Source organism: Tauraco erythrolophus, chromosome 15 (genome assembly GCF_009769465.1).
Source record: "Tauraco erythrolophus isolate bTauEry1 chromosome 15, bTauEry1.pri, whole genome shotgun sequence".
Classification (NCBI taxonomy): domain Eukaryota; kingdom Metazoa; phylum Chordata; class Aves; order Musophagiformes; family Musophagidae; genus Tauraco; species Tauraco erythrolophus.
The window spans coordinates 21,448,244-21,475,180 of record NC_141479.1 but is presented as its reverse complement, the minus strand read 5'-3'; the positions used below and the strand labels follow the sequence as shown (position 1 = coordinate 21,475,180).

General features: G+C 65.2%; 1 protein-coding gene across 2 annotated transcripts; it reads left to right on the top strand.

The window, feature by feature from the left end:
• CBFA2T3 (CBFA2/RUNX1 partner transcriptional co-repressor 3) lies at positions 1-26,937 on the top strand. Of its 2 annotated transcripts, XM_086620736.1 has the most exons (12): positions 1-218; positions 19,168-19,314; positions 20,615-20,692; positions 21,687-21,928; positions 22,279-22,368; positions 23,897-24,078; positions 24,212-24,468; positions 24,604-24,689; positions 24,932-25,127; positions 25,271-25,339; positions 25,557-25,747; positions 26,638-26,937. In XM_086620736.1, exons 1-12 carry the CDS (start codon positions 149-151, stop codon positions 26,935-26,937), a joined length of 1,908 nt encoding a protein of 635 aa, XP_086476862.1. In that variant the 5' UTR covers positions 1-148. The 2 variants fall into 2 exon arrangements, with proteins under 2 accessions (XP_086476862.1, XP_086476863.1); XM_086620737.1 differs by lacking the exons at positions 1-218; positions 20,615-20,692 and having other exon boundaries at positions 19,180-19,314.

Below are 26,937 nucleotides of genomic sequence, written 5' to 3'. Positions count from 1 at the left end.
GGCAGGCACCGAGCGGGCAGCACGCCCCGTGCCCCACCGGTGCTCGGCATCTCCCTCCCTGGCACGGCTCCTGCACCGTGGGAGCAGGCTGGCTGTGCCGGCTGCGGTGAGGCTCGCAGCACCGGGGTGCTGACACCCACCTCCTTGGATGCCTGCAGGACCCCCCAAGCCAGATGGTCACCCTTCCGGGGCCAGGGCGGCAGGCAGGACCGGCCAAGGTAAGGCAGAGGCGGTGGTGGGAGGAAGGCAGTGGATGGCTGTGGTTACGCCGTGTGCCACGCCGGGTGCCATGCCGTGGTGCACGTGACTCACCTCGATGTCAAACGCAGCTTCAGGCAGGCAGATGCTCCCCAAGGGCGGCAAGTGGCCGGTGCCCATCGGTGCATCCCTGCAGGGATGGGCCAGCGGGAGCAGGGAGTGAGGGCATGGCTAAGCCCGTGGCACCAGGACCACTGGGCACTGTGGGCTCACTGGCACAGAGACCCGTTCAGCGCCTGCTCTGCAATTAACCTTTCCATAGAGTAATCAGACACGATTATGTTTTATTTACGGGATTTAAATTCTCTGTTTACGGGGAGTTTTTGTTGATTCCCGGGTCAGCAGCTCATACATGGCTCCAGAGCGTGTTGCCACGCTCACTCCCTGGCAGTGGCTGGACCCTGCGTCCAGCAGGTTTGTGCCACCAGGGTCAGGATCTGACCCTGCCACCTCTCCAGGTGCTGCTGGTCGCCTCCAGCATGGCAGCATCGAGGGTCCGCAGGGCTGGGGCATCCTGTGCCCTTTTGCCAGAGCATTCCCCTGGCACCAGCACAGCCACACATAGGGTGAGGGGCACCCCACACCCCAGCCTTGGGTGAGGGGCTGCGGCAGCTCTGGGGGGGCCCAGGGGGCTCCCACTGGGCCTGTGCCCAGCATGGGCAGGAAAGTGGCTGCTGACTGAGTCACTGGTGTTTCTCTGCCCCAAGTGAACAATACTGGCCCTCTGCCTCACTTCCCCTCGCACGCCACTCTCTCCACTGGCACCGCGCTCCAGCCACAGCCCCCTGCCCCGCTGCCCACTCCCAGCACCGGTTTGGCGATGTGGTAAGGACCGGCTCGAGGGCAGGGTTTGGGCTGCACCCTGGGTGCTGCACCCATCGTGCCGTGCCGATCCACCGCGGTTGGGAGCTGCGCTGGGGTCCCCATCCCCAAACCCACCACCGGCAGCAACGTTCGGAGCATCCCGGGTGAGCGGCGCCCGCCGATAAGGCGCCGGGGGCCGGGTGGGCGCAGCACTGCCGCGGCAGCTCGGCGGGCACCGTGGACCGGACGGCCGCAGGGAGGGGAGCCGTGCAGATTGCTGCGGGATTGCTGAGCTGCCGGTTAGGCTCTTGGCAGGAGAAATGTTTATTTTGTTGGCCGAATATCTCTGCAAGCTTCCTGATTTCCTTGCGGCCGGCGAGGCAGCGATAGGGCCGGCGAGGCCGTTGCCTGCCCCGCGCTCCGGCTTTGGCGCGGAGAGCCGTTATCTCCGATGCGCAGCGGGCAGGGAAGAGGTGGAGAAAGGGAAATGAAATACAACAGAGGTGGCACATTTTTTGCTCTTGATAACAAGCCCTGCTTTTAGCCTGGGAACTTGGAAATGATGCAGGTGGCCAGAGACAGCCGCAACGGCCCCCCTTGCTGTGGCGCATCTGGACCTTGTAACGAATCCCAGACCTCCCCGCCGCGAGGCTGCGGCTCCTGGCTCCACGGCATGGCACGGATCGGTGACCTCCATGCTGCCGGAGCCCGGTGCCAGGGCATTTTGGCCCTGGGAAGGGGCACACACAACTTAGTGTGCTGGGCTGGCTGGGGCAGCTCGGGGGATTCTGCTCGGCATCTCCCAGCAAATTCCCGCTGCCCAAGGAGGAGGCTGGCAGGACTTGCTGCCGGTGCTGCCACTGGGTGCTGTTCCCACCGGGATGCCAGTAGCATCTCTGTGCACCCCCGAGAACCTGCTCCCAGAGGCAGGGCAGCACGTGGCAGTCTCTGCTTCAAAATTCAAATATTTTCCAGACTCCCTGTGGCAAGGAAAACCTGGAAACTTGGCCTCCAGCAGCCCCAAAACTTTAAGGCACCCAGAGGAACGGTGCCGTATCCCAAAGTCTCCCGGTGTTCAAGCCAAGCCGGTGATTTTTCAGAGCCTGCGGCGCAGGGCGGACAGGGATGATAAGCAGTAGGGGCCGGTTTCCCTTTGAATGCCACGAATCAGGAACGAATCTGTCAGCCAGGAAAACAGGATTATGATTTTTTTTTTTCCTTTTTGTTTAACGTTCATGGAAGTTGTGCAAAAACCACAAAGCCCCCCGGGTCTGCTTCCCGGCGGCGACAGCCAGAGGGTCGCTCCTTCCAGCCCTTGGCCGAGGAAGCGAGGGGCCAGGGCGGCTGAGGGGTGGGTGACCCCAAGGCTGGGGACCCCCACGAGCGGGTGAGGAGGGAAACCAGACCCAAATGAACCCCTTTTCTTCAGAAAGGCTGGCGAGCGGCACTTCCTGCCGAGCAGATGTCACCGCGGCGGATGCAGCTGCGGTGGGCGATAGCCGGCAGGCGGGCAAGCCGTCTTCCCCGGCCACTGGCACCCCACCAGCGCCTTATCTCCCCCACCCATTCCCCCATGAATTAAGGCACCTGAACAGCCAGGGCTCCTGCTGCAAGAAAAATGCCAAGGGAAGAGCGCCAGGGGCTGCTGCTCGGCTCCCGGCGCTCGCTCAGGGCTGGGTTTAGGCACTGAGATTTGGGCCACCACATCCATGCATGCAGCCGGGGCAACGGGTCCATCCGCGGTCACGCTGACCCTTCCCGGCCCGGCAGCTCCGTTTTCCCATGGGGATGCTCCGAGCAAACGGGTCTCTGCAAAACAGGGACCCCACCAGCAGTGTGGGGCTTTGCAGCGCTGCGGCTGCTCGCGGGCACCCAGCCCCACGCCGTCCCCCAGCTCTGCTTGGCACTGTGCCGGGCAGGCACCGTTGGCACAGCCACATCCAGCAATGACCGCGGGGGCACTCGGGGATGCTCTGCTCTGGGAGGGAGCAGATAGAGATCGTGAAACCCAGACGGACAGACAGGCTCGCTGGGGGTGACACAGGAAACCTGTGGCACGCCTGGGGCTGAGCACCGGCACGGCTCGGTGCCTTCGCCTCCAGACAAGCCTCCCACGAGAGCTGGGCTGCGGCAGGACCCCTGGCATGGTGCGACGGAGGGGCTGCGGGCACCCGTGGGAGCTCCCCACGGTGGAGCAGGTCTGCACGGCTCCCGGCTGTGCGATGTGCCGGTGAGGGGATGACTCACCAGCGTGGCGAGGAGGAAGGTGTGATAAACCAACACCACCGTGAGCTTTTTTAAAAAGCCTGAGGCTGGCGAAGGGGGGATGCAGCCTGAATAGCAATCAGCTCCCACAGGCTGAGCAAGAGCTGGGGCTGCGGGAGCTCAGGAGAGCCAGGGGAGAAGGGGTGGGCACTGTGGTGTCAGCCAGAGGCAGGGTGAGGGGCTGAGTGAGAGCTACAGGCAGAGGTAGTGGGTCAGGACTGATGGCTGGGCACCCACGAGGTGTGAAAAGGGACCCCAACACTGTGGTGGCTGCAAAGGCATGAGCGGGGCATGGGGATGGGGGTGCCCCAGCAGCAGCGTGAGCCACTGACACCCACCACCTTGCCCCCAGCCTGCGTGCACAGCCCCGATAGTGGGCAGGGGTCATGTGCGCGGGCAGATACGGGGCCAGGATGGCATGTGGTGGTGACCGTTTCCTGCCGGGGTTGGTGCCAGTTGCCCTCGTCCGTCCTCAGTGAGCACCTTATCTGCTGGCGCGCACCATGCCAGGCCTCGGTGGCCCCCCCCTCGCCAAGGCCGTGCCTCGGGGACCCCCTTCGCCTGGGACAAGCCCTCGGCAGCTGCCACGCTGTATCCTCTCCCCACGCACACCCAGCAGGATGAAGGACATCCTTCCTCCCCGTGGGTCCTGTGAGCTGGAATGATGGGTGATGGTACGTACCACCATGTCACCCACCTCGCTGCGCCCCGTCCGCCCCGTGCTCTGGGGAGCTGAGGGGTGGAGGATGTTTCCCCACCAGCACTGCCCCCAGTGATGCCAGACCCCTCCATCCCCATCCATGGGACCCACGCGTGCGGTGGGTGCGTGGCCGTGGGGCGTCCAGCAGCCATCAGCCCAAGGGGCTGGTGAGGGGAGGAGGGGGGCACGAAGGGGTTAAGCCGGGGAAGTTTGCTCCCTCTCGGCAATGATTTAAACCAGACAGAAAGGTTCTGTCATCCATCACGCTAACAGCCAGATCATTGTGTTTTAAAGTGTCTGTAATTGCAGCAATACAGAGACCGGGAGGGAGATAAAGGCTGGGAAGATGCAAATGCAGAGGGGAAGCACCAGCCTCGCCACCCCCCAACCCACCCCCCCTCCGCCCCCGCCCCGCACCCAGCAGGGAGAAACCCGGGGAGCCCCGGGGGCCAGCGCTGCCCCGGCTGGCGGCTGAGCAGGGACAGGGATGGGGACAGCCCTGGGGACAGCCGGAGGTGGCCGCGGTGGCCTCCTGCCCACCCCAGCTTGGCTGTGGCACAGAGTGGGTGCTGGGGGGTCCCTGCTGCAGGTGGGAGCACCCACAAAACAGCGCAAGGAAATAAATCCAGGGACAGGCAAGGGCAGGGAAGGATCCGGAGCAGCGCTGGTCTCACTCTGCTTTACTCCACATATTACCTTTATGTCACCCGTATCTTGGGGCAGCTCCTGGGCTACTCCTGGAGAAGTGGCACTTCTGTCCCCATGTCCTCTCTGTTGGGATCCAGGGATCCCCGGGGACACCGTGCGAAAGATGGGGAGATCCTACCCCAAGCATGCAAGGAGGCAGGTGTGAGCACGGGCATGGGCAAAACCACGGCCAAGTCCATGGCCAAGGGTGCCCGGGCTTTGTCCTGATGGCCAAGGCCACGTGCAAGCACGCCAGCAGGGAATTATCAACATTCAGACGAGGCCCACCGAATGAAGCGAGCTAACACAAATGTTTATTTTCACAGTAGTGAATTATGACTTCAATAGACCAAAATTACAGGCTGCACGCAAGGAATAGAAACGAAGCAGACCCCACCACCCAAACGGTGCCAGGGGGGCACGGCGTGGCTCCCTCCTGCCCACACCGTCCCACGCGCGCTGCGGTGCCACTGCCAGCCTGTCCTGCCGGTGGACACGTGTCTTGCCTGCGCGGTGGCCCTGGTAGGACGGCTCTGCCTGGCTCCATCCACCTCCTCTGCAAAGACCCTGTGGGCTCACGGCTGCCCGGCTCAGCCTCAGCTCGACCCCTTGGCTGGTGCCAGGTGTCTGATAGCATCCTTCATCTACACCCCAAACTAACCAGGAATCGGCGAGGTTGCGGCTTTTCCCGGCAGGTTCCTGCGAGGTGCCCGTGGGCAGGGTGTGGGGATGTCCGTGGGGATGAGTTTGCAATGGATGTGATGGCTTGCACCCCATCGAGGTGGGCATGTGGGACAGCCCATCCTGCCAAGAGCGTGGTCACCCCGTGGTCAGGTCTTTGATCTCCCGGTGAGCAGCCAGACGCAGCGGCAGAGCCCAAAGGAGCCCTGTGCCAACACCCCAGAAAAGCAGGGCTCTGCCATGGGCTGCCTTGGGGATGGCTGGTGCTCTGCGGTGCCTCAACGTGTGCCCTGGCAGGGGACTGCACCACGCGCCGCGTGTCCAAATGCACCCGCACTGCTGGCATTTGCATGTGCCGCCGGTGCTGCCTATGCAAAGCGGGGAGGGTGACGGCACAGGCGTGCAGCTGTGCGCGGGGGCGGATTTTCCTCCGCAGCTCGTGAGTCTTGCCCGTGGGGCTGTGCTGGTGGGGATGTGCCATGACACTCACCCGCGAGAGGCTCCTCAAGAAGGGTCCCGTGGGGAATGAGGGGCAGGAACGGGACACCCCCAGTGCTCCAGGCAGGGAAGTGCCGCAGGACAGGCAGGCTGGCAGTGCATGCAGTGGGTGTGATGCTGCCCGGACGCTGCCCCGTATACACCGTGCTGACGGGTGTAGATACAAAAGCTGTCGAGACCTTCATGCTCCCCCAGCACAGGCAGTGGGGCAATGCCCTCCCAGTGGGCTTCCCTCTGGGAGCGAGGGATGCTAAACCGGAGCTGGAGGTCGGGATGGCCAGGAGCGGGGTGGTGGGGGCTGGGTCTGGGTGCTGCAGCACCCTCCTGCTGCAACCTCATCAGTGGGGTGACATGGCAGGGAGCTTGGTCATGTGGTGGCCATGCTGGGGACATTTAGTGGACGTGCAATGGTCACGCAGTAGCCATGCAATGGTGACTTACTGGCCCTGCAATGATCACTTACTGGCATGCAACAGTCTCTTACTGGCCACGCAGTGGTCACGCAGTGGCCATGCTGCAGTTGTGCAGTGGCCACGCAACAGCTGCGTGGTGCCAACGCAGTGACCCCGCAGTGATGGTGCATCGGTCGCGCCAGGGCCATGCGCTACCCATAGAGCGGCTGCAGTGGTCTTGCAGCAGCTGTGCCACCCAACACCCTGGCAGCGGTTGTGCAACGGCTGTGCAGCAGTGAGTGCCTGGCAGGGCTGCTGCCAGGATGAGTAATACAACAACCATACGGGCAGCAAAGGCTCCGCACAGCAACTCGCAGAGGGAAGGCAGCTGCCAAGCAGAGTAATTACGCAAAGAGGCAGGGCTTCGGCTGGCAGGGAAATCGGCAGCGCTCGCGTTACCCCGCGCACAAGCAAGCAACAACATCGTAGTAGAACTTGGCTGGGAGGGAAATTTTTAATGCTTCCCCCAGCTGGCACAGGGTGCTCACACAGGGCACGCTGGGGACCTGGCGTGGGCAGGCAGCGCCACAAATGCATGCACCGCTGCCCTGCACTGCTGTAGAGGAAGGGCCTTGCTGGCATTCCGGCGGTGCCAATGGCATGCAGCCACCCTAGGGAGTCCTGCCAAGGCCAGGAGGGGTGGGAGGCACACCGAGGCCAGGCTGGGATGGGCATGTGGACCGTGGGATGCCAATGGGGGCTGTGCCCATGGGGTTTGCCATGCACTGATGTTGCAGCTGTGCGGGTAGCCGCTCCTATTGCAACCCCGGCCCTCGGGTCTCCAGAGAGGGAAGCAGAGCAACCACAACTCCAGCCTCTTGCAGCCCCCAGCCCCTTGCAAACACCCCCACTCTGCTCCACTCCCTGCGAGCCCCAGCCCCAGCCCCTTGGCTGTTCCCACGGCCCCAGACAAGCCCTGACCCCATCCCCTTGCAGCCCCCCAACCCCACACAAACAACTCCCGACCCCTTGCAACCCTTCGAAACATTTGCAGCCCCAGACAGGCGTGTCCCCCCCCCCCCCGTTCACAACCCTCAGTGTTCAGCACCCCCAACCCCTTGCGAACCCTAAATCTTTTGCAAACCCCAGCCCCCTGCAGCCCCCAAGCCCCGTGCCCCCCCTGCATGGCCCTCCGGTCCCCGCGCAGTCCTCAGTCCCTGGGCACCCCCCGAAGCCCCACACCCACACCCACACCCCCCCCGTGTGCCGTGCAGCCCCCCCGTGTCCCCGCGCAGCCCCCCGGTGCCAGGCAGCCCCTCGGTGCCGTGCAGCCCCCAGTGTCCCCGTCCATCGCGGTCCCCCCTCCCCCGGTCGCGCATCCCGGGGGTCCCGCTCCGGTGGCGGCGGCGGCGGGACGCCCCCTGCCGGGCGCGGCGGAGGCGCCGTCTAAGGCAGCGGCGCGGGCGGGCGGCGCTCACTCCGGGGCGGGCGGGCGGCGCGGCGGCAGCGGGCGCTGCGGGCGGCCCGGCCCGGCACGGAGCGCGGGCCGCGGGTGCCCCATGGCCGCGACGCGGCGCCGGAGGATGCGCCGCCGGGCAGCGCGCAGGGGGTGAAGCGGCCCCGCGGATTTACCGGCTTCTCCGTCCCCGCCCTCTGCCGCTTCTCCGGTGCCCCCCCTCCGGTGGGGAGGGGGGGGGGGGAGGGGGGGGAAGCGCCCCGACCCCCGGGCTGGCGGCCCCCGGTGGCCCCGGGCGCGGCGAGCGGCGGCGGGCAGGTGCTGGGGGCAGCCGCCGCCACGGGGCCGCGCTCCGCCCGCGCCGGCCTTAACCGGGCCGGGGCCGCCGCCGCCGGGGGCCGCTGCCGGCTCTGCCCGGTCCTGCCGGCCCCGCCGGCCCCTGCCTTGGGACTTACCTCACGCCTCCGCCACATCTCAGGACGGTAAGTGCCGTCCGCGCCCGGGGACGGGGACGGATGGGCTGCCGGTGCCCGGGAAGGCTCCCGGGGAAGAGGGGCTGGGGATGCTCCCGGTGCCTGGGGGATGCTCCCGGTGCGCAGGAGTCGGGAAGGCTCCCGGTGCCCGGGGAATCGTCTCGGTGCGCAGGAGTCGGAGAGGCTCCCGGTGCTCGGGGGATGCTCCCGGTGCGTAGCGGTCTGGGATGCTCCCGGTGTCGGGGAAGCTGCCAGTGCTCAGGGGACGGGGATGCTGCCGGTGCCCGAGCCAGCGCGGTCGCCGTCGCCGCGGTCTCTCCGGCTCCGTGCTCGGTCACCTCCGGAACGCGCCGCGGCGGCGGAGCGGGGCAGGGCGAGCGGGGGCACAGCCGGGGCGAGCGGGCACCGGAGCCGCCGTCCGTGCGGCGGGCAGCGCTCGGAGCGGTTCCTCCAGCGGAGGCAGGGCAGGAGCGGTCTGCCGCCACCCCGGGCCCCGCTCCCACGCGTCGCGCTCCCGCAGGGGCGGTGGGATGCGGACCCCTCTCCCTGCCGCGGCGGGGCCGGGGCTTTGCCTGCGCTCCCCGCCCGTACCCGGCAGCTGCTTTCCGAGAGCCGGGGCGGCGTGGGGCGGCCCAGCATCCCTGAACCCACGCGAGTTCGTGCCCCCCCTCCCCGCATTACACCCTCCCCGGTCGTGACTCCCGACTTCTGCCCGGCGGCACAAGTCTCTTCCATCCCCGCATCCCTCCTCCTCGGAGCGCCAACCCGCCGGCTCCGCATCCCGCTCCGGCCGCCGCCGATTTAAGAGCTGGAGCCGCGTTCCGTGGCGAGGAGGAGCTGATCCACTCGGGAGAGGCGGTGGGAGGAAACCCACGGCTGGGCTGGGAGCTTCCAGCTACAGCGACACAATTCTGTGCTGACGCTTCAAGACGCGGGTCCGTGCCAGTGACACGGTGGTACCAGCCGCGGGTTCGGGCAGGGGCTGGCCCGGCAGCCGCCAGCTCCCTGCCCCGGCGCTGCCGTTAATCGCCGTCCGGCTCCCGCTTTCCCTTCGCAATCGCATTAAGCGGCGTTTACCGGCGCTCCCGGCCGCCCGCTCCGGCCTGGCCCTCCTCGGGGGTTGCCACTGGCGTAGCGCTGGAGGGGGGTGCGGGCACCGCGCTCCTCCTTGGGCTCCCCGGGACACCGAGCCGGGGCCCGGCCGGGGCTCCCCATCACCCCCCCCGCTCAGCCCTCACCGCTGGACGGTGCCTTCGGATGCTGCGGAGCGTTTCTCTGCTTAAACGCGCTTTTCGTTGGATTTATTTTTTTTTTTTTTTACCCTCTCTCTCCATTAGCCAAGAAAAACTTTGCAACTTTTCCTTCGCGCTCGGAGAGGAGCCGCTGCTGCCGCTGCTGGGTTTCATTTTGGTTTTTTAATTTGAGGTCACGTGCGCGTTGACAGTGCCTTTGAATCCAAGCGATGGTCTCGTCTCCAGCTTAGGAAGAGCTTTGGAGCTCTTCCCTCTGTTGTTTTCTCTCTGCTCAGGAACAAAGAGATTTTTCTGCCTTTAATTAAAAGGAATATTAATTCTCCACTCCTTTGTCGAGCAACTTGGAAGACGCTCCGCAAACGTCCGTCCGCTTGGCACCGCGGCGGGGTGAGCTCTGCTACGGGACGGGGCACGGAGATGTGGGGGAACCATCCCCAAACCCCACGGCAAGCACGGAGCAGCAGCCGGGGAGGATGGTGATGGCCCCGGTGCCCGCAGCCCTGGGGTGAGGAGCCCCGCGGGGCCGAGCATCCCGGGAGGCGGATAAGGCAGGTCCCTGCGCGGCGCGTTTCCATGCGGGGAGAAGTTTTGAGCGTTGCTTTTGCTGTGGTTGGGGAGGGAAGCGGAGATGGACTTGGCTGTGCAAAGGGATTTTTTTTCCTGCCTGCTGTGTCCCGGCAGGCCCGGCCGGTCAGGTTTTACCAGGGGACGGCCAGATGTCGGGCGTGTTTTGTTTGAAAAACGGGTGACTGCAGATGTTGGCTTGGAGGGAGGAAAAGCCAAGATGTGTGGAGGGGGAGAGGCTGTTCTCCCACGATGCTGGGTGCCAGCATGGGGTGGGTGCCAGATTTGGGCAGGTACCCGTCCCCGCTGATGTCCCCTTCGTCCCTGGATTTCTGCTTCCGAGCGACGGCGGTTTGCAGGCGTGGAAAAGCCTGGGCAGGATCCGGGTGGTGTGGCTGCACAGCGTCCGGCTTTGCCTGGAAATCGGGTCTCTGCTCCGCTCGCTGCTGGCAGCAGCTTAAATCCCTGCTGTAATCTAGAGGCGGTTCGGCTCCCTGCCCACGGCCGTGCGGGGTCCCCTGCCCCACAGCCACCCATGGAAGGGGTGTAGGGTGCTGCAGGGTGCCACAGGACCGCTGGGGAGGAGAGGCACCCTATAAATATCTCTTATTATATCTCTTAATGAGGGTCAGTTGATTGCTGGTGGGCTGGCCAGGGAGCACCCAGCTGCTGGTGGGGCTGGCAGTGGGGCAGGGAGCCAGCCCAGCCCAGCGTGCACAAGGTTTTGGGCAGATCAGGGCCTGATCCTGCACACAGGGCTGCCTGGGCCCTGGGAGGACGCGGAGGCAGCCCGTGGGTCGTACCGCTGAGCTCGGGGCGAAGTTGGACTTAAATGCTGATGCTGGGGTGGAAGGGATGCGGGTCAGATGCTGCAGCCCTGACCGGTGCTTCCCAAGCTAGACCACTGGCAGGGGCTGGATTTAGCTGCCCCACCAGGCTGGGGACAAGGAGGGTCCCCAAGGTGGGACAAACCCTTGCGAGCTTCACAATGGCTGGTGCAGGGCGAGACCAGACGGGTGACACAGTGGAGATCCCCCTGCCCGGGCACCGCTGGCGTTAGTGCCATTGCCCGGTTCAGGGTTTATTTTTAGATTTCCTGAAGCTTGTTTTCTGCCGGCCCTCCCAGCGCGCTCAGGCTCCCCAGGGGCAACCCCACCTTGACAAGCAGCTTTCCTTCGGAAGATGCTGACCAATGTTTCCAGAAAGCATCCGAGGGATTTCCTGTTTATTTTGCAAAATTCTTATTAATATTTTTTCCGGCGTCGTTTGATTCAATCTCACATGGGCAAAATCAACTTGAAATGGAGCCTGTGATTCAAAAATAGACAAAGAGCCAGGAACGCAGCAGCCCGGAGGCTCTGGGAATGCCGGGCCGGATTCAGCACCCCCTCGGAGCCGTTACTGTCCTGGCGTCTGCAGGGCAGGATCTGGCCCGTGGTCCCTGGGGAGCCGGCAGTATCTCGGCATTCCCACGCTGCAGGGAGCTCCCCGGCGGTGCTGGCGTGTGGAGGGGGATGTTTTCCCTTCCCCAGCCACTCTCTGCCTCCAAAACACCCCAAGTCCCCTGGCTGCTCGTGCCACCTGTCCCCACTCCAGCCATCAAGGCCACTTTGGGCACGAGCGTCCCTGTGCACGTGGCTGGGCAGCTGCAAAAATTGCAAATCGGGGCAGTTTAGCCCAAACTTCTCCCCACCCTCAAAGAGCACCCATCTCTGCAGCTGGGGCAGGCACCCGGGGGGGTCAGCCTGCTTTTGGGGAGCCCCTCTGGCAACGCGTCGGCGGATCGGTCGCCCTTCCAGCGTGGCTGCCACTTTGATGCACCCGCAGCCATTGTACCGGGGAGGTGGTTTGCAGCCAAGATGTGGGTGTTTCCTGGGCAGGGGGCAGCTCCGGCCGGCGCTGCTAGGGGGGCGAACCCCAGCCCCGTGCCGCTCGCGTGCCTCCAGGTGTGCCAGGCTGGCCGTGGCGCTCTGTTTACTCCCGGTGTTTAGCCAGTATATTTAATTTCCAGCAGCATAAGGCAGGTGGGGAGCAGCGAGGGCGTGTGTGCACCCACCTCCTCCCGCCACCCTGGAGCTGCTGGTGCGACAGGTCAGACGCCGGCACCAGGGTGCGACACTACAGGCAGCAACCACGGCAGATGCTGTGCCCAGGGCTTGGCAGGGGTTGTTGGCTGTCCTGCCTCTCCTCCAGCACCAGCGGGTCAGGAGGACCTCCTAGCCAGACCCTCCGCATGGGGGGATGCCTCTGCCCAGCCCCGCTCCGCGCCAGCCGGCCACGTCGCCGCCAGCCGCTGTTGACTCACAGGCTCCGACGTCGAGTGCCGGGGCTGAGCCCGAGATGCTTTTCCAGGCAAGGCTGAAATGCACAAAATGTTCGACTTGTAAAATATGTAGCGTGAGAAAATAGCCTTTTCTGCTCTCCTCCTCGCTGCCGCCGCTCCCCTGCCCCATCTGCTCGCTTGGAAAGCTTCCCGCAGCGGGGGGGGGGGCGAGGGGCTGACGGGGGGGTCCCTCGGCAATTGCTGCCGGCCCGGCTCGAGGACGAGGTCCCCCCAGTACCGCTGTGCCCGGGCGGATGTGTCACCCCTCGGCAGCGGGGGCAGCATGGGATGCGCTTGGTCCGTGAGGATGCTGCTCTTGTGAAGCCTCCTCCATCCTCCCACCCTTCCCCAGGTTTCTGTCTCCTGGGACACGTTTTGAGAGCAAACATGGGGCCGGTGCTGGGAAAGCCAACCGGGCTGTGCCGCGGCCACTGCCGGCACAGGGGATGACGCGGGTGGCGTCAGCACGTCCCGCGGGGCCTGGGGTTTCCAAAATGGGGCAGCGTGGTGCCTCTTGGGAGGCTGCTGGGAAATACCCCCACGAGGTGCCCCGGCAGCCCCTGGCTGGGCCGGGAGGGAGCTGCCACGCTGGAGCTGGCCACGAGCCACGGTTTTCACCAGCCACCTTAATCCATCATTATCTGGGCACATTTCGGATCCTTGCCAAGAGCAAGGTGGGAAGGGGGGGTTGCAAGCATGCTTTCCCTATTCCCCTGCCATCCTTTTTGCTGCCTGTGTGTAATTAACAGAGTAATTAAAAACAGGATGAGTTAATTGGTATTCATTTATGTGGCAGATGTTTTTAATTGAGATACGAAACAATTTACCTGTTTACATAAACAATAGCAAATGAAGGCTTGTAAAACAGAGAGGGCGCTTTGCCTTTTTTTTTTTCCTTTTTTGTTGTTGTTGTTGTTGTTGTTGTTTTGAGGAAAATCAAACCCAGCTCCCTCCTCCCTGGTCACGCTGGCTCGGAGTGGGGAGCGGGAGCTGGCTGGCACTGCCTCTGCGGAGCCCGGAGCCAAGGCAGCGGGTTCGGGTCCCGGTCGGCTCCTTGTGAGGGATTTGTTGGGGTTGGGGTGCGTGGGGGAGCCCAGCCCCGGGTGCTGGTGTCCCACGTGGAGCTGAGACACTGCGTGGGGGAGATGGAAGGGGATCGGGCATCAGGGTCCCCACTGGCAGCCGCTGCTCTGACCCGAGCGAGGAGCGTTGCCCGGGCATCCTAGGGATGGTGGCACCGCTGGTGCCGGCAGGGTGGCCAGGGGCTGCTCATGCCGTGGGGCTGGGGGGAAGGCGAAGGAAATCGGGGTGTATCTGAGCCTGGTGAAACCGCTTTACTCCTGGCATTGGGTGGGTGGGGAGCGTCCCAGGACACCCGTGGGCAAGAGAAGGGTGACAGGGACAAAGCCCCTCGCCAACCAGTGCAAAGCTCTGCTGCGATGGTGAGTCTGGCTCAGCTGAGCAGCTGAACCAAACCGCAGGGACAATGCCCGAATTGGTGGGCTGGGTGCCGTGGCATGGTCACCTATGGCACGGTCACCCATCCTGGGCCAGGCTGTCATCGTCCCCCCGGCTGGAGGAGCGGGGCAGAGCAAGGCTTGTGCCAGCCAGCGCATGAGCATCCTTACAGCATCCCTGCCTGCAGGCAGGGCCTGGGTGCCTGGCAGGGCTGGGCCCTGCTGCCAGCTCTCCCCTGGCACCGCCGGCCGCATCTGTGTGCCGTTGTCCTCGCCAGCACCTACGGCGAGAGCTCCCCGCTTCCTGTGCGCCTGCAAGTGCCTCCCCGGGCCTGGAGCCGGCCGAAGCCGGATTCATTTCCAGCTTGTGCAGAGGGTTTAATTAATTAGATTTCCTTTGAAAAGGCTTCATTTGCGCTGACGAGTGCTGGGGTTTGGATCGCTCCCTGCCAGGCTGGCTCCCCAAAATGTGCATATGGTACACGCCAGTGATGGGTCCTCAGTTGCTGTTGGGGGTGGGCGGCATCCCTCCGGCATCCCTCCGGCATCCCACAGCCGCCGTCCTGCTCTCTCCCTCCGCATGCAATAGGGGACGAGCCACCTCCGAGCATCCTGCTGTCACCTACCCCCCTCGTCACCACCTCCCCGGGGAGGGGATCAGGGTGGGTGCAGGGGGAGGAAGGAGATGACGGTGCCCTGCGGCTCCCATTGCCGCTGCCGGGCTCATGCACGTGGCCGGTGCTGCTGCCCGGCCGCCGGCGCCGTGTGCTTCCCAGCCACGCTCCAGCTGGGATGGCTCGGTCCCTCGCCATCGTACTGGGGAGTTGTTCTTGGCCCCACGGCGGCAGCAGCTGAGGAGCAGGAATGCTGGCCTTTGTTTCAGAGGCAGCCTGGCTTCGGGAGACGTCGCCTCCAGCATCTGGATTTCATTTGTGGCCATTTGGAGAGCATGAAGGATGCTGGTCTTTTAATTCCCTTTTAACCCCTTCCTTGCCTGGGAAGTCTCGCCCAGCCTGGGAGGGGCTGTTGGAAGCCGGAGCTGTCCGATGGCCGCAGTCGAAGCAAGTCTCTGCCCTCCTCATCCTCATCCCTGGGGAGGTGGAGAGGAGAGGAGAGGAGAGCCACCAGCCTGGGTGCTCTGTGGTCACCGGGCTCACCCCAGGGATGGCACATCCCTGTTCCCATCCCCAGCCACTCCCTGCCCCTGCCCAAGGCTGGGCTGGGGCAGAGCCTTCGCCTGCGGCGGTGGGACGGGCTCCCCAGGGCCGTGGGAAACAGCGGACGCTGAGCTGGGCCAGCTGCCGAGCCCCAGCCCTTGGCACTGGGCTGTCTGCTGCTGAGTGCTGGGGCTGCTCAGCAGTGTGCACGGCTGCACGGTGCTGTGCATTGGTGCCCGCATGTGCAGCTGCAGGAAGCCATGTTTTGGTGCCTGCTGGCATGTGTGGCTGCATGGTGCTGTGCATCGGGCCCTCTTGGCGTGCACGGCTGCAGGATGCTGTGCGGTGGTGCCCACCAGCGTGCGTGGCTGCATGGTGCTGTGCGTTGATCCCTCTTGATGTGCCCAGCTGGATGGTGCTGTGTGTTGGTTCTTGTTGAGGTGCACAGCTGCACCAGCGCTGTGCATCAGTGCCTGTCAGCATGCATGGCTGCACGGTGCCATGTGTTGGTGCCCACCAGTGCGCACAGCTGCATGGTGCTGTGCATTGGTACTTCTTGGTGTGCACGGCTGCGTGGTGCTGTGTGTTGGTGCCTGTTGGCATGCATGGCTGCACGGTGCCATGCGTTGGTGCCTGCTGGTGTACACAGTTGCACAGTGCCATGTGTTGGTGCCCACCGCTGTGCACAGCCGCACGATACCATATTTTGGTGACCGCTGGCGTGTGCCCAGCTGCACGGTGCCATGCATCGGTGCTTTCCACCATCCAGCACTGCCTGCGGGGAGCACACAGCCGAGCAGACCCCCTGCCCCAGCTCTGGTGGGAGGCAGGGGATGGGCTAACAGACCCCTCAGGGCTCTCCCGCAGCTTCCACCCGGGAAGAGCGATGCACAAGCCAGGACAAGCAATTCGGGGCTTGCCGGTGCCCAGTGGGGTCACGAACCCCAATGCCTGCGGTGCTGCTGGGACGGCGTGGTGCTGGCTGCCATGGGCACGCCAGGTTTTATTAGCCAGTAGCAGCCGCGCTGGTGTCACCCCAGTGGGGACCGTGCCCAGGCCAGTGTGCCAGGGGTTAAACCTGCCGGGGTGACAAATGGGGGGCTCGGGGTCACTGGGGGGTGTGCGGGGTCCGGCATCTGCTGGCCCCAGGAGGCAGGGAGGGGGACGCCTGCTCCTGCCGGCCAAGGAGAAAATACTAATCCTTTTATTTTTATATTATTACTTATTCATCTGGGCTGCACAGGCCTAATGGAAACCAGATGGAGGAAAACAGACACAGCCCCGAGCGGCTGGGACAAATTACCCCAAAGAAAGGGAGGGGGGGGAAAAAAAATGAAAGAAAAAACTATTCCAATGGAATTCAAGTCGTGTTGGGGAATTGTTGTTCGGAGGTGCTGCTGGGAGGCTGCACTGAGCCCCCCAAAACCCCCTTCGCCCACCACGGAGCTCATCCCATCCTGCAGAGAGCCTGGGTTGGTGCCACAGCTGCGGGCAGATCCTGCGGGCGCCCCGGGCTCTGTCTGCTCTGGGCACTGCTGGGTTCCGGCACTGGGAATTCCCACTGGGTTCATCCCTTGTCCCCTTGCTGCACAGCAGTGTTTGAGTCATGAACACCTCGGGGAGAATTTGGGAATTGGAGAAAAAAAAAAGGAAAAAACAAGAAAAAACCCAGCCAGGCCCCATTCCCCAGGGGTTTGCTCAGCGTCCTGGAAACTTTCCTCCCGATGGGAAGTTGTGGAAAAGCTGCATCGGTGCCAGCACGAGCGTGTCCCCTTGGAGTGGGCATGTGTCCAGAGTCAGGACAGTGGGGAGGACAGAGATGGAGACAGGGATGCAGGCAGGGATGGGGATGCAGGCAGGGACGGGGATGCAGGCAGGGACGGGAATGCAGGCAGGGACGGGGATGCAGGCAGGGACAGGGATGCAGGCAGGGATGGGGATGCAGGCAGGGATGGGGATGCAGGCAGGGATGAACACCTTGCAGCCTGCAGCCTCCTCCCTCCTTGGAAGCAGCGGCAGAGCCAAACACGCTGGCACAGCCCCTCTGCGCTGGGAGCCGCGCAGGCAGCTGGTGCAGGTGTGCTTACCCGGGCAAGCTGCCACTCTGTCCCCGAGCTGCCACGCTGTGCCCAAGCTGCTGCGACTGGTCCCCATGCCCGGTGGCTGTCGTGTGGAGAGCCAGGACCTCGGGCCAAGCACGTGGGCGGCTGCAGCAGTGGAGCCGTGAAGAGTGTGTTGGCGATGCCTCAATGCGCCATGCTGGGTGCGCGATGCCAGCCGGCACCCCATGGGCCAAACCCCGGGCTCGGAGGGGGCAAGAAGGGCGAGGGGATGGCAGCAATGCCCACGCAGAGCCTTGCGCCGAGCGGAGGCGCTGCCCTGCCTGCTGCGGGCAGGAGCCGGCAGCAGAGGCGGTGCAGGTCATGCTTTGCCGAGCGGGGCACCAGATGATGCCCAGGTGATGCTGAGCCCAGGAGGGATTGCATGGACACCCGGCAGGTCGAGGTGCGGTGGCAGCGCAGATGCAGCCACCCAGTGCGGGTCACGCTCTCTGCACACTCATGGCTTGTCCTCTGCTGTCGGGGCTGGATCCCGCTCCGCTGATTGATGGGGGAAGCCTGGAAGGCTGGAGAAGCCGTGCCCAGGGATGGGCATGGCCATGGGAAGGGAAAGAAAAGGTGTTTTTTGAAATGTCCCATATATTTTGGCAGGCCCTGTGAAGAAACCCTTGTTGTACAGGGAGGGGTGCTGCTGGTTCTCGGGGTTTCCTCTGAGGCTGGAGTGGGAGAAGGGAGCAAGGACAGGGAAACCAGAGCGCGTACATCCAGGCGTCTGCAGGATTACGGTGCGCACCGGGACGCTCAAACCATCGGAGCGGGGGTGCTGCCACGGTGCCAGAGCCGTCCGGGTGGACGCTGTGGGACCACAGTGGGGATTGCCAGGGAGTTCGGCCCTCGCCACTGGCTCTCCCAGCTCCCGGTGCTTCGTGCGCGGCGTCGGCCGCAGCGCGAGCCCCGATAGCATCTCGCTCGGGATGAGGCCCCGGTTTTATTTAGCCCGGACAATGTGCTCTTGCAGGGTTCAATTAATCTCACAACAGTTGCAGCGGATTAAGCGTGCATATTAGATTAGTGGTTATCAGCCGTGCCCGGCGGGGAGTGTGCCAGGGTGCAGCGGGGACCCCGGGGCCGGGGGGGCGGTTGCCAGAGCCGCTTCCATCTTTGGCTGGAGCCGGCGGCGGTGGCACAGGCTCGGGCGAGCTGATGGATCGCCGCAGCTGCCCGCGCTTGGGGCCACCCGTCACCGCCCGGTGCAGCAGCCGTGGGGCCGAAACCTTGCACCAGGGCTCTGCCGCCGTGCAGAGGGGATGGTGCTGGCACAATGCCCCCAGGGATGCCGCTGCCGGGTGCTGTTTGGGGTTGCAAGCGCGGGGCGGTGGGAGGGAGGCAGCGATGGCTGGGGGCAGCGCGGCGTGGCGATGGCACGGAGCGCCGTGCTCCCCAGTTTGCAGGATCTGGTGCCTCGCCGGGCTCCCCGGGGCTGTGGGAGGACAGCCACCGGTGGCTGCACAGGTCCTGCCATCGCCGCTGCCACCGAGTGCCAGCTGTAACCAGCCCACAGTTTACTGCCCGTGTGTAATCCCTGGCTGGGATTACAGCAGCCCTGCGCCCGGCTGCTGGGCATGGCGAGGGGTTAGCAGGCAGTCGGGGATTCCCCAGACGTGGGCAGGTAACCCCTGGCAGGATGGTGCTGGGACGTGACAGCGATGGTTTTGCAGGGACCCCCACACTGTTCGTGTGCTGGGCAGGGCTGCAGGGGCAGAGCAGTGCCCTGCCCTGCCCCCACCACCCTGCATCCACGCCGGGCACAGGGCACTGTCCCCACCATTGATGATCTACTTGAGGATATGGTTTAATGGGGATTAGGGATGGTTGGACTCGATGATCTCTAAGGTCTTTTCCAACCTAGAAATCTATGAATCTATGAATCTATGAATCCTGCAGGCACACAGGGCACCGGGCACCATCCCCACTGCCCCAGCTCTGCCTGGGGTGAGGGTTGCTGCCATCCTGCACCGGGGAGCAGAGATGCCCAGGCCAGCCCCAGGTCCCTGAGGGTCCCCTGTGCCCCCCAACCCAATCCCCATTCGGAGGCTGCCCGGCACACCCCGCTCACCGCCCCGTGCCCTCTCCCTGCAGATAACGCGGAGACGCGGGCCGCCACCATGCCCGACTCGCCGGCCGATGTGAAGACGCAGCCCAGGTCCACGCCGCCCAGCATGCCTCCGCCGCCGCCGGCCGTCACGCAGGGAGCCACGCGCCACCCCTCCTTCACGCCAAACACCAGTGAGTACCGGGCTGCCAGCGGGGATAGGGATGGGATGCTGGGCAGGGAGGCTGCCCGGCTCCCTTTGCCTCCAGATCACACACTGCTCTCGGGACTGGCCCCATCCTCAGACCCCAGCTTGGTGCTGGCCGTGCCGTGGGGTGGCATTGCTCGTCCTTGCGCTGGAGAAGGACTTTGGGCTGTGTGCCCCAAGCCCTGGCTCATGCACGTGCCCACGGGGAGCACCACAGCACTGCCCATCGCCAGCAGTGCCCTACGAGGGGCTTGGGGGCAGAGATGTCCTGGTGTCCTGCCACATGGTCACCGAGCGGTGGCATGGAGCAGAGCGTGGCCCCAGGCGCTCAAAGCCCATGGGGAGCTGGCTGGAGGGTGCTGCAGGCTGGAGGAGTTCCTGCAGGTCGGAGCTGGCCCCGTCGGTGCATGTGGCACATGGTGGCGGCAGGTGACTGTGATGGCCAGCCATGGTGGTGGGGGTGTCCTTGCCCTGCCCAGGCCACAGCGTGGTGGCCTCAGGGGACTTGGTGGGGACTCGAGGTCTGAGTCTTTCATCTCTGTAGCATCGTTGAAGCTGGGGAGCCCCGCCGCGCTGGCTGCACTGCTGGCCCGCGGGCTCGTTGCACGCCCGCAGGGCTCGTGCCAGGGATCGGTCCCTGTGCTAGTGTCACCGTCCTGGCACGCGGCTGGACAAGGCACACATGGGGCCGAGTGGCCATGCCAAGCGGTTGCTCCAGCTCTGCTGAGATGCATCCCGGGCACGCGCAGGGGCTCTGCTCGTCGCTGCTGCTCACTTAGAAGCCCCAGCAGGGAATAAAACACCCCCAAAACAGCACCCTGAGCCGCAGCCCCCCGACACTGCCGCTCTCCCTCCCGGCCAGATGCTCTTTAGTCAGAAATCAGCTTGTGCTCGGCTGCGCTCTCAGGGGTTTTGCTTTTTAATCCGAGCCCTGTGGCAGACACGGGGCCCCGGGCTTGGCGCGGGGCGCGGGGGCTCCTCTCCGCCGTGGCTCGGCCCGGGGCGCAACGGTGTTTCGGTTGTTCTCGGTCATTTGAAATTTCGCTGGGCAAGGGTGGTCCTGGAGCGCAGCAACCGTGTTAGGCAGCCGAGCATCCCCCGAGCCCTCCCTCCGGCTGCGGTGGGATGCAGGGACCCGGCTCCATCCCCGGTACGCCCAGATCCAGGCTGCTTCACCCGTGGCACGCGTGCCCCCGCCGCTGCGGAGCGTTGCCCGCAGGGCCCCCCCCCGGCCGAGAGCTGCCCCCTCTGCTCTCTCATCATAGCGTGTTTTATTTTGCTTGCAGATCGAGACGCTGGCCCTCCGACGTTTCTGCCTCGCGGCCGTTTTCATGGTTGCTTGAAATGGTCGATGGTCTGTCTTTGTAAGTAAAATGGAGCATCGCTCTCATGAGAGACCCGAGCCGCAGCCGCAGCCCCCCCTGGCAGGCGCAGGGTCCGGCGGGGGGCACGGTGCCACCGCGGGGGGGCTCGGGCAGGGTGCGCTCCCCCGCGCCAGCCCCTCTCCCTGCCCCGGCGGGGTCACGGGGATGCGAATCCCGTCCCCAGCCCGGCCGAGGGACACGTGCGGCGTCGAACTTAGTAACGCACCTGTCGTGGGAATAAAAGCAGTTGTGGCCGCCGGGTTATTTTCGGCACCTCTTTAGCGGGCGGCGGGTACCGGGCGGCCGTAGAGCGAGCAGGAGCCCGCCAAAGCCGGCAGGGCAGGCGGGGTGGTGTAGGCACCGCAAGGTTAGTGCGATCCCAGGAGCCGGGTGCCCGGCGTGCTGCGGGGAGAGGCGCGGTGCATGCCCGGGTGCCGCGCGGTCGGGAGCTGGGGTGACGCGTGCCGTCACCCGTGCCGGCTGCGGAAAGGTCCCTGCGCTCGCCGGGTCTGCCCAGAGGGCTGGCACAGGGGTGAGGGGCACACCGTGCCACGGGCTGGCACCCTTAGGTGGCCCCTCTGGGTGCCCTGGTGCAGCTCCCACTCTCCCTGCCTGGGCAGCGGGGCCAGAGGCACCGGCATGTTGCAAGCTGGGCTGGGTTCCGTGCAAAATGGGTCGTGGCTTCTCCCCGGGGGGCGCTGAGCAGCTCCCAGAGGGGCAGGATGGAACCCTGAACGTTGAGGAGCAGGGTCAGGCCCTTGCTGTGCTGCAGCACGCGCTGCATCCCATCTCATCCCTCCCTACAGCCCCCCATGGCACCGGGAACCGGTCCAGGACGCGGCCCCAGGGATGCAGCAGCATCCCAAAGCCTTCCAGGGGGTGCCGGCCCCGCAGTACCCAGCAGGATGCTCTGGTCCCTCCATCCCAGCCCCGTCCCTGCGGTGCCAGGGCACGGCCACCTGCTCTGACCTCCCATCCCCAACTCTCCCCGCAGTGATGAACGGGAGCAGCCACTCGCCCACTGCCATCAATGGGGCCCCGTCCACCCCCAACGGGTTCAGCAACGGGCCGGCCACCTCCTCCACCGCCTCCCTCTCCACCCACCAGCTCCCGCCAGCCTGCGGTGCCCGCCAGCTCTCCAAGCTCAAGCGCTTCCTCACCACCCTGCAGCAATTCGGCAACGACATCTCTCCCGAGATCGGGGAGCGGGTGCGCACCCTCGTCCTGGGGCTCGTGGTACGTCCGCCGGGAGCGGGGGGCTGGCGGGGTGATGCCACGTCTGGGGATCCTGCGCTCTCCTTTTGGGATGGAGGTGCTGCGAAGCAGGGAAAAAAAGAGGGTCCTGTTGGTGCTGGATTGACCTAAATCCTGGAAAAATGGAAAAAATGGAGGGTGTTTTTCCAGCATCTCCTGGGATCTGGGCAGCACCTGAGTGGGCACGGTGCGGGGTTGGTTTTCCCTGGAGCATGGCAGAGCTGGCAGAGGAGCAAAAACAGGAGAGAAAAGGGGGAGATATAGTAAAGGGGGGTGCAGGGGCGGGCAGGGGGGCCGTGGCCGGTGGCGCTGAGCCTGGGTTGTCCCCGCAGAACTCCACGCTCACCATCGAGGAGTTCCATGCCAAGCTCCAAGAGGCCACCAACTTCCCGCTGCGACCCTTCGTCATCCCCTTCCTCAAGGTGGGTCCCCAACCTGAGCACCGCGGGGACGTTGGGGTTAGCGGTGGCATCGCCGGCAAAGGGGGATTTGGGGGGTGGCTTTAGGGTGGGGGCTGGCAGCTGCTTTTGGGGCTGCCCGTGCCCCCCTGCGTGCCCGGCGCCTCGCACGTGTGCAGTCACACGAGGCCGGGGCTGTTTGCAATCAGGCAAAGGGTTCAGCCCAGCTGGTAACTGTTTGCGATTCATTAAAAATCCCGTTTTTTTTTTTTATTTGCCTTTTAATTTCGCGCTGACTCTGCACTGTCACCCCGCTCCGGAGGGAGTCTCCGGCTGCTGGCACGCCTGGCAGCACCGGCGCTGCCGGCAGATGTTTGAGCTCGGCATCGCCTGCCCCTTGCTAGCAGAGGAATAAGGAAAAAGTGCAAAAAAAAGCCCCTTTTCCACCTCTGCGTGCCGGGTTTCCCGGAGTGGAGGTCCGTGTTTGCCGCAGGAATCCGCCTGCCAAGCTGCCGGAGCCGTTCGCTCCTGGCAGGGGAAGGCAGAGCCGAAAGGCAGCCAGGCTGAGCCGGGGGGGGCGGCAGAGCCACCCCCCTGCCCGGGTTTGCCGGAGCAGGGAGACGATGCATCCCCGGTCATGCGGCTTTCGGGGTCCCGGTGGGTGCCGATGGCCCCGCAGCTCGAGGCGGGCTGGGTGCCATCCCTGCTGTCCCGCTGCCAAGTGCGCGGTGGCCCCGCCAGCCGCCCTGGCACCCTGCTCCCAGCTGTTCCCACCACCGGCTCCAGATGTTTCTCATTATCCTAACTGCAACCAGCCGGGCTCGGCGTGCTGCCCAGACTCAGGGGCTTGCTTGTTTTTGTGGGGTTGTTCCCCCCCGGCTGGGGAAGGGGGGGGTCCGGCCCCGCTCGCCGCGGCGTGCGCCGCCGGCTCAGGCACTAACGTGTCTGGCAGATGGGGGTTTGGCTGCGCATCAGCCGCCTAAAGAGAAAACCAGAGCTGGCAGCCCGGGGAAGAAAAAGGGGTTCTGCTGCTTCATTCTTGCAGCTCTGTGTGCTGGTGGGTGGGGGGACACGGTGGGTGGATGGGTGGGGGGGTGTTTGTAGCCACTTCTCAGTGCCAGATGGGCTGGGGGCTCCCCTGGGCTGGAGGTTCGGGTCCCCAGGGCGAGCACCGTGGGGACAGAGTGGCCACAGTGGCTTACCTGGCTGGGGGATGATGCTCTGCAACCCATGCCAGGATGCAGGAGGGCACAGCTGCATGTGACCAGAATCTGCGGGGTGCCATGTCTGTCCCACCCCCAGCAGCCTAGCTGGCCCAGTGAGCGGGGTGCCAAGGATGTCCCCCTGGGAAAGCTGGGCAGGACCCCAAAGGGAAGGGTTCTGCCTCCCCCAACCCCCTGCTGCTGGCAGGCTGGGGACAAAGCTGGGCTGTGCCAGGGCAGGGGGGCTGCGCTCAGGCAGCCGTGCCATGCCGGGGGGGTCCGAGTGTCTGGATGCAGGGCTGGGGAGGGGTCTGTGGGGCTGCAAACTGGACTCTCGCCCCCCCTCGCAGGCCAACCTGCCGCTGCTGCAGCGGGAGCTGCTGCACTGTGCCCGCATGGCCAAGCAGACCCCGGCCCAGTACCTGGCCCAGCACGAGCAGCTGCTGCTGGATGCCAACGCCTCCTCGCCCATCGACTCCTCCGAGCTGCTCCTGGAGGTGGGCGAGAGCGGCAAGAGGAGGACGCCAGACAGGTCTGAGCGGGGAGGGGGGCACCTGGGGTATGGTTTTTTTTTTTGGGGGGGGTGGGATATGCATCCCTGCCGCCCACCCCTGGGGCAGCGGGCACCGGTGCATGGTGGAGACCAACCTCCTCTCCTCCCCCAGGACCAAAGAGAACGGTTTGGACCGAGACCCCCTGCACCCCGAGCACCTCAGCAAGCGGCCGTGCACCATGAGCCCGGCGCAGCGTTACAGCCCCAGCAATGGGCTGAGCCACCCCCCCAACGGGCTGGGCCACCCCCCCGCCGCCCCCCCCCTGCCCCAGCACTACCGCCTGGAGGACATGGCCATGGCGCACCACTACCGCGATGCCTACCGGCACCCCGACCCCCGGGAGCTCCGCGAGCGCCAGCGGTCCACTGGTGAGTGATGGCATCCCCGTGCGCCGTGGCTGGGGCTGGGGGGGGTTAAGGAGGACCCTGGGGGAGCCCCCCCGCCCCCGCCAAGGGAGAGGGGTGCTGCAGGGCACTGACCCCCACCCCGCGTTTGCCTCGCAGCGGTGCACGGGACACGGCAGGAGGAGGTGATCGACCACCGGCTCACCGACCGGGAGTGGGCAGAGGAGTGGAAGCACCTCAACAACGTACGTAGTGCCCCCCCGGTGGTCCTAACTTTGCCCCCCACCCTCCGTTTCACCCTCCATCCCCACCGTGTCCCCCCCCCCCCCCAGGGCTGTTTTCCCGAGCATCCTCTGCTCTCCGCAGCCAGAGCGGTGCACCAGCCCCGGCACAGCCCGAATCCCCTCGCCCAGCACCAGGCACCGCAGTCCCCCAGCTGCTTGTGGCAGAGCCCCCCACCCTGATTGCCCCCCTGCCACCCCCGCAGCTGCTCAACTGTATCATGGACATGGTGGAGAAGACGCGCCGGTCGCTGACGGTGCTGCGGCGGTGCCAGGAGGCCGACCGCGAGGAGCTCAACCACTGGATCCGGCGCTACAGCGACGCCGAGGACATGAAGAAAGGCAGTTCCCCCTCCGCCCGCCCCCACAACAGCTCCTCCGCCCCCGAGGCACCCCAGTTAGGTATTGACCCCCGGGGTGCGTTCGGGGGGGCCGTGCCCCTCTCCGGGGTGCCCGTGCCGTTCCCCCGGGGGTCCGGCATCACCGGTGGGGTGGGTTCAAAGGGGGCGGCGTCTCCTAACGGCGTCGCCCCGTCTCCTTCGCAGACGCTCACCGGGATTTCGCGCCGCGGCCGCTCTCTGGGTACATGCCAGAGGAGATCTGGAGGAAGGCTGGTGAGTGCGGGGTGGGCACCGGTGCCCATCGGTGTGCGGGGTCAGCAGGGTCCGTGTCCCATCCCTCCCTGTCAGAGTGCCGGCGGGGCTAGAGGGGGTCGGGGTGGGTTTACGGAGCGGGGTGGACACTCCCATGAGGGTCTGGGGTGGGGGATGCACGGAGCCAGGGCTGGGGTGCTGGCACAGCGCGTGCCATGCTCGGCCGCCTTCCTTCCAGAAGAAGCTGTGAACGAGGTGAAGCGTCAGGCCATGTCCGAGCTGCAGAAGGCCGTGTCGGACGCCGAGCGGAAAGCCCACGAGCTGATCACGACGGAGCGAGCCAAGATGGAGCGAGCCCTGGCCGAGGCCAAGCGCCAGGCTTCCGAGGATGCCCTCACCGTCATCAATCAGCAGGAGGACTCGAGCGAGGTGGGGGCTGGCGGGGACAGGCCGGGGGGGATGGGGTCGGTGGCAGCACGGGTGTTTCGGACTTGCTCCTTTTGCAATCGAGTTTGCGGCGTCTGTGCGTGCGAGCGTGGGTGCGGGGGGGCTGCGGCAACAGCACGGGACGGGAAGAAGAGGTGCACTGAGCTGGGATGGGGTGCGTGGTCCAGGATGGGAATGTATGGTCCAGGGTAGGAGTGCATGGTCCAGGATGGGGGAGCAAAGTCTGGGATGGAGATGCATGGTCCAGGACGGGGGTGCATGGTCCAGGATGGGAAGGTATGGTCCAGGATGGGGGACCATAGTCTGGGATGAAGGTGCATGGTCCAGGATAGGGGTACATGGCCCAGGACAGGGGTGCATGTTCCAGGATGGGCATGCACAGTTTGGGATGGTGTGCATGGTCTGGGATGTGGGTGTATGATCCAGGATGGGGATGCATGGTCCAAGATGGGGATGCATGGTCCAGCATGGGGGTGCACGATCTGGCATGGGAGTGCATGGTCCAGGATGATGTGCATGGTCTGGGATGTGGATGCATGGTCTAGGATGGGGGAGCACAGTCTGGGATGGGGATGCATGGACCACGATGGGGATGCATGGTCCAGGATGGAGGAGAACAGCCCAGGATGGATATGCACGGTCCAGGATGATGTGCATGGTCTGGGATGCAGAGGCGTGGTCCAGGATGGAGGACCACAGTCTGGGATGTGGATGCATGGTCCAGGATGCGGGAGCACAGTCTGGGATGTGGATGCATGGTCCAGGATGCGGGAGCACAGTCTGGGATGGGGGTGCATGGTCCAGGATGGGGGTTCATAGTCAGGATGGGGGTGCACAACCCGGTGCTGAGGTTTGCCTTTGCATCCCGGCAGAGCTGCTGGAACTGCGGGCGCAAAGCCAGCGAGACCTGCAGCGGCTGCAACACCGCCCGCTACTGCGGCTCCTTCTGCCAGCACAAGGATTGGGAGAAGCACCACCACGTCTGCGGGCAGACTCTGCAAGGGCTGCCAGCCCCCGCCGCCCCCACCACCAGCGTGGGGCTACCGCCGGGTCCGCCGCAACCCGACGGGGTGGCCACCATCGCCAGCAGCCCCAGCGAGACGGGCTCGGCGGCCGCTTCCCGCGCCGGCACGCCGGCCACCCCGGCGCCGCTGGAGAGCGCGTCCCGCTGA